This window comes from Pistacia vera, unplaced genomic scaffold, assembly GCF_008641045.1.
Source record: "Pistacia vera cultivar Batoury unplaced genomic scaffold, PisVer_v2 Contig653, whole genome shotgun sequence".
NCBI classification, from domain to species: domain Eukaryota; kingdom Viridiplantae; phylum Streptophyta; class Magnoliopsida; order Sapindales; family Anacardiaceae; genus Pistacia; species Pistacia vera.
The window spans coordinates 56834-65696 of NW_022196505.1; the positions used below are offsets into that span (position 1 = coordinate 56834).

The following is an 8863-nucleotide window of genomic DNA, read 5'->3' on the forward strand; positions in this document are numbered from 1 at the left end:
TTTGTCTCTTTTACACTTTAAATTGATAGCAATATTAAACCAACATTAAAGAATAAATAATTTATTACATAAAATTAAGTAGTATTTATTACATCAATCAAAATATACTTAAAATGCTCAAAATATTTAAGGTATATTTTTTTGATGATTTAAAAATAATTTCTAAAAACTTAAACATTTAAATATTTTTTAATTATATATTTATATTTTTAAAATATCTAACGATATTTTTAATATAATATATAAAAACTTTTTTTGTATTAGAAACTAGAATAATGTTAATGTTAGTAACTGTATTACGTATCTACAATTAATAATGTATACATAATAAAAAAACTTTTAATCGTGCTACATTAATTTTTAAAATTATATATGAAAAGTGTTTTTAAAAATATTTCAATTCTTTTATACCAATGTAACACATTTTAATAGCAACCACCGTTAGGTGATCTGATGGTAAAAAAGTAAAAAAAGTTTTATGAGTTCTTGATTTCTAATCCCTTCAAGCCTAGTTAATAATTTCGCGAATAGTCATATTTTATCAGCACATCCGTATTATTCTCGTATTCGAATTTTTACAAACGTATTTTTTACCATTTGTCGTATCATACTCGTAAAATTTCTATATATTTTTTTATCGTACCTATATATCTGAAATGCTATATAGATATTAACTAGATGGTCCATCAAAAGTGCTAAAACTAGGATCGATATTACTGTATTTTTCAAAACGTATTATTGACAATGTGTCGTATTAAACCCGTATATACCTATACCGTATTTTTTTCGTATCCGAATTTTATGACTGAATTTTTACAAACGTATTTTTCACTATTTTTTGTATCATACTCGTAAAATTTTCATACTTGTATTTACTAACTAGGCCTTCAAACATTAATAAGAGTGATATATAATTCTAAGGTCTCGAGTGATTAGTTGAGACGTGCACAATCTTACTTGGACATCTTGGTGAATAAAAAAAAAAACATATATTAACAAGACTTATTTTTTAGATTATAAATTTTTGGGATTTTTATATAAATATCATAGATTTCATGTCGAATAAAATCGGAAACTGAAAAATAATGAGCGATGAAAGCAGTGATAAATTGAGATTGTGAGGAGGGGGAGCATCTGAGAGTGACGTGGCAATGAGTGAAACGACCGGCCGTATCATGTTTGCCACTTTACAGATTCTAGGACTGCACGTCGTCGCGTACGTTAAATTCGTTACCTTTGTGGGCCCTCATCCATTCAATGTACGGCCTTTTAGCTGTCTCTCCTTAAGTTTTTCCCATTGCTCTCCACGCGCCTCTTTCCAAATTAAAATACTCAAAACGGTAAATCAAACAGTGGTTTTTATGCGTAATTAATAAAGGCAATTAAATCCAAAAATATAAAAACTTCATTGTCATTCACAACTGTAAAACCAAAAGCCATTGGAGGAACAAAAACAGAAATAAAGGAGGCAGAACCAGAAATTAATTAAAAGTAGAGAAGATGAAAAGAGGTTAATAATTTTTGTACAAATGTCAAATATGTAAAGAGAATACATTTGTGTGATCACGTTGATAATCAATCTTCTTTTAAGCTAATCAGTCTATCTGTCTTTGCCTCTCTGTCCTTCTGTTTTTCTCCATTTTTTTATTCCCACCTCTTCCCTTATAATTATCCTCCACTTCTCTCCCTCTCAAAACCTACTCTCTCTCTCTCTCTCTACATCTCTTTTCTCTTCTTTTTTCATCTCTCATTCACATAACCCACAATCCCATTCGTCTTTTAAAGCTTTCGTTAACTTCAGCTGGGTTAGGGTTTTGTAGTTTCATTGACGATGAGCAATAATTTTGGACAGTTTGGTGACACGACTCTCACCAAAGTTTTCGTTGGAGGCTTGGCATGGGAGACGCCTAAAGATGCCATGAGAGAACACTTTGAGAAGTACGGTGAGATCTTGGAGGCCGTCATTATCTCTGATAAACTCACCGGCAGATCCAAGGGCTACGGATTCGTAAGTCTTTTAACTCTAAAAGAGTTTATGAAGTTTTATTTTATATATATATATATATATATGCTAAAATGTAAGTTATATTTTGATTATGTAGGTTACGTTTAAGGAAGCTGAATCAGCCAAGAAGGCTTGCGAGGATGCCACTCCCATCATCAATGGCCGCCGTGCTAACTGCAACCTTGCCTCTCTCGGCGCTCGCCGCCCCCGCTCGGCTTCCACCACCCCACCTCAACAAGGTACACATATATAAGCTCAAGTGTAACGGTCATCGTATTTTTTTTTTTTTTTTAACTTAAAAAAATCTTTTCGGAATTCGTTGTCTTCGTAAGAAGTACGTTGGAGGATGGGATTTTAGTAGGTGGATATTATATGTAACTTTATGTGGTGGGTTCTAATGATTTGATGTAAATCATGAAGGATCAAACGTTGGACCGAGGTCCACGTCAGCAGCGCCGGCAAATCATGTGCAGTGGTACTACCCACCTGGCACACCAACAGCACCATTTCATCATCAGCATCATCAGCCAGTTCCTTTCTATGGGTATATGTCCCACTTTCACTTTTGTTTCCTTTGGGATGTATTTCATTAAGGTAGACATTGTCTTACCGGATTATTTCACTGTTATATTCAGGTACTCTCCGACCTACATTGCTACTGATGTCAGTTACAATCATGTAAGTTAACGATCTGGAATATGATTAGATAAAACTGCACTCTCATCGTGATTCATGTGTCCTCACTGATCTACCGTGTGATGCAAAGCACATGGGTATTAGTTTTGAAAAATTTGCCATTGATTAATGCTAATGATAAGCGATAGTGACCCCACAATTAAGTGGCCCTCTCGTGAATATAAAAATCAAAATCCTTTATTGCCGTTTGTTGTATTATCTAGCCCTTACTAACGGCCAAGTAAATAGTGCCAATCATGATCAGACGGTGAAGAATCAATTTGGAAAAATATAGTAACGTTCAATTGGTTTTGTTTTTTGTGTGGTGTGGTGCACAGAAGTTGAGTTACACTGGCGGGTCCTACATGAACGGGCATTACTCACAGCCACAGGTGTATCCGGGGCAAGCTATTATGGGTGCCAACACATTGATGCCAATGTACCCTCTGTATCATTTCCATCAATCACAGACAATGGGCTTACCGGCCCACATCTTCCCAACTACAACAGCGGGGCCCATGACAACGGTCCCTGCTATGATGTCAAAACCTGCATCAATTGCTGCTCCTAACACAGGTACTTAATCATTGATTGATTTTATTCTACATCCGCCACACTCGAATGCATGCCAAACTTAGTAAACGCCTGTAACAAGTAACAATGTCATCCTTGAGTTGAGGTTGACTAAACTGTTAACTGATACTCTGATACTGATAGGGACCAAAAAGTTTCCTAACTAAACCTTAGGGACGAATATGTTATTTTTCCTGGATCAATTTAGTACGTGGATCTCTTCTTGGGTTTGAATTGAAATTTTACCCATTTGCCAACTGGCCCTTTAGGAATAGCATCACTGACATGCTGAGAAGATATGATTTAAGTGAACAATCTCCATGATAAAGTCTGATTGACCATTATTTTAATTAAATTGAAAATAAAAATAAAAACTGATATTACAAAAACAGTTTGTTTGTCTGTGGAATAGGTAGTACAGTTGGCGGAGGTGAAAAGGCATAAAAGGGGTTGTGGGTGAGTTGGCAGTAACATGGCAATGCAATGCAAGAGAAGAAAATGGAAGAAGAAGAAGCTGCTCAGAACAAAGATTATTATTATATGATCTGTTGTGGCTGTTTCTTTCCAATAATTTTTAATTTTAATTTTCATTTAATTTATTCTTATTATTATTAATTAGGTGTTTGATAAGATTCTTTAATCCTCTTTCTTTCTAACATCTAAGCTGATGATATTGATGAGCATTATTACCATAACTCAAAACCAATGTAAGAGAAACTCGTGTATTCAACTTTGCCTTGCCATGTCTTATTTTCATATGGAATCCACCTGGGCCCATCTGAGGCCCATTTCTACAATACTCTGTGCAGCTTCGATTTTTTCACAAGGCCCATTCATAACAATAATAAATAATGGAATTCACACTTTCACTTTCTGGAGTCAAGCTTTTGAATATTCGTCACAAAAGGGAAAGTTGGATTCTAATAACGTATCCACTTCCTTCCAATCCTGCATTTTCTGGGAGATCTCATGTGTTAGTCTGTGAAAAGGATGAAATAAGTTTATTAGAAATACAAATAATCTCAATGTATATAATATATATTCAATCAACTTAAATAGTGTACCTGTCGTATAATCAATCTATCTTGTTTATAGGTGAAACTCGTTAGATACCATTTCCTTTTATTTTTTATTTTTAAAAAAGGCTTTATATACGTACATGTTTGCATTTAGTTGCAATTTTCTTTATGGACAAAAGTGTTTGAAGTTTGAACAGCGAAAAATGGGCTTAACTTAACTACTATTGGGTGGTTAAACGGTCAACTGGGATTCTTTATTGTATTATTCAAATGGTTCTGAGTTTTATTCATCTTGGATAAATTTTTTTTGTCTAAAAGTGAAAAGAGGGTGGGACTCTTGTTTCAAAATATCTAACTTTATTTAACTAAAAACAATTTTCTTTCTCTCCTTCTTATTTTTCCCTCGTTCTAATTTGAAAATTAATTCACCCAAGACCATCATCGTTTGCCAACAACCACCATAACCGGAACAGCGCACGACCGGTAGGATCTGGTTGGCCATGCATCGATCTGGCCAGAAACAATTAGATCTACGGCCTGAGATATGGCCATTGACAACCAGATTCTAGTCGAGATCTGGTCGTTGACAATCAAATTCTAGCTGTGACCGAAGACGATCATATCGGCGCATGATTAGCTAGATCCAACCGATCATGCATTGATCTAGCGACCATCGGCTGCCGTTCGATGATGGTAGGCGACGACTAACTGTTCTCTTAGGTGATTGAGGTGCTTTAGTTAATTTAAAAAATTTTATTGTGAGGGTGTTTAGCTAAATTAACAAATATAGAGGGTTAAAAAAAAATCTAAATATTTAAAAAAAATGTATCAAACAACTATTCTAACTTAAAAACTTAAAAAAAAAAAATGAATTAAACAACTATTTAACATTTTATAAAACTCTAATACAATTTTAAGATATTTTACCAAATATATTTTTATATTCAAATCCAATTTGATTAGATTTAACTCAACTCACTTTTTCCCAATAATGTTTTTAAAAAAGTGTAACAAATCGAGCCCTAATATTTTCATAAGATCTACATGAATAAGTCGGACGCAGCGCTAATTAATATTTATCTCAATGACATTAATAATTTATTGCCGAGATTTTGGAAATAAATAATTAATAATTGGGAGAACGACTTACACATACCCAAGGTTTATTGAAACGACAAGTTGGTACCCAAAAGGTTTTGAAACGACAAATAGGTACCTTCCGTCATGTTCTGTTAGTGATTTCTGTTTATTAATAATGAAAAGACTAAAATACCCTTGACAGTTTATTATTTTAGTTTTTTATAAATTTAAAAATTTTAAAAAACCCCATAAGTTTGCTAATTTAACCAAACACCCTCATATATAAAAAGTTTGTTAAATGACAAAAATACCCCCACCACCCGCAGTGCCAGATTCCGGCCACCACCGCGGGAATCTGGCCGGAAAATTGCGTTATGACACAGACCCATCGGATCTGTGTCTTAATATGTCGATCTGGCATTTTCCGGCCAGATCTGGCCGTCGATGCCGCAAATGGAGTTTTGCGGCACGACGGCCAGATCTAGCCGTAGATCTGGCCTTTTCCGGCCAGATCAGCCACGGATCTGGCCGGAAAAGGCCAGATATGGCCGTCATGCCGCAAAACTCCATCTGCGGCGTCGACGGCCAGATCTGGCCGTAGATCTGGCCTTTTCCGGCCAGATCAGCCACGGATCTGGCCGGAAAATGCCAGATCGACACGTTAAGACACAGATCCGATGGGTCTGTGTCGTAACGTAATTTTCCGGCCAGATTCCCGCTGTGGTGGCCGGAATCTGGCACTGCGGGTGGTGGGGGTGTTTTTGTCATTTAAAAAACTTTTTATATATGAGGGTGTTTGGTTAAATTAGCAAACTTATGGGGTTTTTAAAAATTTTTAAATTTATAAAAAACTAAAATAATAAACTGTTAAGGGTATTTTAGTCTTTTTACTATTAATAAACGGAAATCACTAACCGAACATGATGGAATGTATCTATTTATCATTTTAAAATCTTTTAAGTACTAACTTATCGTTTCGATAAACCTTAAGTATGCGCAAGTGGTTCGACTTTAATAATTTACTTACTGAAGTCACATACTCACAGAAAGTCACAGTGACATAATAAGCTTTATCGACATACTCAAGGCAATGAAGAAAATAAAAGAAATCCCTCATCCAAAAACTTTCATCACATCACAAAACGCTCACCCCGTACGCCTTTGTCTGTCACAAACCGTGACGTAACAAAATTAAATTCTAATACGTGGTTCAATTATATTGCACCTTCTTCATCTTCTGGTGACAAAAAAACTCTAGTGAAGTAGTGCAATATGTTATTTGACTTCTCAGAAGTGCTTAACAGTGTTAATTATTTTTACAATTAAATATTAAACGATCATTACATTAGTAATTACATATTTATAATATTTTCAAAAATAAAAATTAGAAAGCTCAAAGCTGAGGCCTGAGAGTCTGAGACTGATGACNCAAGTCAAAATGCACTAGAAAGTACCTGAAATCTGACAAAAAGGTATAATGAAAAGTGTATAATTCACGGATTATCAATGCACACCCAGTCCTTAGCTTTTTCATCACCAACTTCTGAAAAACAATTGAAAAACTGTGGTGTCCACGGTGTTAGAAAAGTTCACTGACTAATGTGAAAATATTACAACCCTAATCTTGCCTGTTCAACTACTAGGAAACTAAAACGAAATTTAAACAATCCAAAACCAAAAGTAAATTAGTTCACTGTTCAAAATGAAAATACAAAAACAACTAAAATAAACAAAAGTAAAGTACAAAAATAGCTGTTCAAGTTTATTCTTCGGCATCCTCCTCTCCCTCAATATCTTCCTCTTCTGAGTCGAAGCCCATCCATTCATCTGAATCCCAGTCAGCCCATTGGAATTCTGAAGCATCAACGTTGACTTGGTGAAGCAACTGTTCTGCATGTCATACATCATCTGGGTCTACTCTGCCAGCCAATCCTGACGTTTTTCCATCCGTTTCATCTGACCTATCATCTGCTGCATCATTTCCCTCATAGTGGCTGTGGAACTGGATGATGTGGTAGTGCCTTGTGTGGTTCTTTGTCGTTTTGTCCTAGCGTTGGGTTGCTCACTGGCTGGACGTTCAAGATGCTTGTGATAATAGTCTGAGTTGAGAACTGGGGTAGCATGGATAAGTGGCTCATCATCAGCTGCCTCGACGCCTACTCGAGTGCACAACTCTGTAATGAGATGTGGGAAAGGGTAACTCCCTCGCACTGGTTTGGCTGCACGCTGAATGTTGTTCAGGATAATTTTTTCCACATCCATTCTCTTTCCTGTGGCAATAGAATAGAGCAATAATGCCTTCTCATAAGTCACCGTGCTATAGTGCATCTCCGGCATCATCCTCATAAAAATAAAGTACTGCCACAACCGAGCTACCGGTGTCAAATTAGTTCCCTTGATGCTCTTCCTACCCTTGTTTGAAATCTCCCAAGTGGTATCCGGTTTTGTAATGACCTGAAGAATAATATCATCCTCAAACTGTGTATTCTAAAATCCTCATAATTATTACGGTCAAACTTAGGCAGGTTATAAAAATCATTGATGACCTTCACATTAAATGCCACATCAGTACCCCTCACAAACACAGCACCAGATTCACACTCTGAGCTGTTGGCATAAAACTCTCGCACTATTGGCTCTACAGCCGCATGTGCAGGTGCACTCATAAATAATTCCCAACATCTCCCTCGACTCCAATCCGTAGCCTAGCTCGTGGTCAATCCATGCTCAGGAATAAAACCTTTATCTTTCCTTTGGATTGCCCCTTCATATCGTTTCCGAGCCCTGTCATTCACAAATCGGTTGTCCACCTTTTTTCCTTTTCCTTTCCCCTTGGACAACACTTTGAGTGGCATTTTTTTAAACTCCACTTCAACTCAGCAATTCAACTGAAAATTCAACCCTAAGCGCCCTATGAACAACCACAATCAATTATGCAGTAAAAATAACACTTCCAAAATTTGCACCTAGACCCCCAAACTTCGATTCTTCCAAACTCATCCAAACACTCAAAAATTCAAAACTCTAACCGCGTATGCCTTTGTCTGTCACAAACTGTGACGTAACAAAATTAAATTCTAGTACGTGGTTCAATTCTATTGCACCCTCTTCATCTTCTGGTGACAAAAAAACTCTAGTGAAGTAGTGCAATATGTTATTTGACTTCTCAGAAGTGCTTAACAGTATTAATTAGTTTTACAATTAAATATTAAACAATCATTAAATTAGTAATTACATATTTATAATATTTTCAAAAATAAAGAAAAAAATAAAAAAAAATAAAAATTAGAAAGCTCAAAGTTGAGGCTTGAGAGTTTGAGACTGATGACCAATCACTGAAAAAGTGAAAAGGATAAGAACATATTATGGTCGGGTTTTGTTCAATTCCTTAGATCTCTTAAACTATCATTTTCTATGCTCAAAACGCAAACACCTGTGTCTAAAACCCAAACCCTCGCCTTTCACTACTCAAAAGATCTACGAAGGTACACTCTTTAATCTCTTTCTGTAA

General features: G+C 35.7%; 1 protein-coding gene across 2 annotated transcripts; it reads left to right on the top strand.

The window, feature by feature from the left end:
* The first annotated feature begins 1658 nt into the window (after window positions 1-1658).
* LOC116111906 (probable RNA-binding protein ARP1) lies at window positions 1659-4019 on the top strand. 2 transcript variants are annotated; one of them, XM_031398071.1, is made up of 6 exons: window positions 1659-2008; window positions 2103-2244; window positions 2426-2549; window positions 2641-2683; window positions 3019-3256; window positions 3666-4019. In XM_031398071.1, the coding sequence occupies exons 1-6, from the start codon at window positions 1832-1834 to the stop codon at window positions 3695-3697; spliced, it is 756 nt and encodes a 251-aa protein (XP_031253931.1). In that variant the 5' UTR covers window positions 1659-1831; the 3' UTR covers window positions 3698-4019. The 2 variants fall into 2 exon arrangements, with proteins under 2 accessions (XP_031253931.1, XP_031253932.1); XM_031398072.1 differs by having other exon boundaries at window positions 1660-2008; window positions 3646-4019.
* Window positions 4020-8863: the final 4844 nt, after the last annotated feature.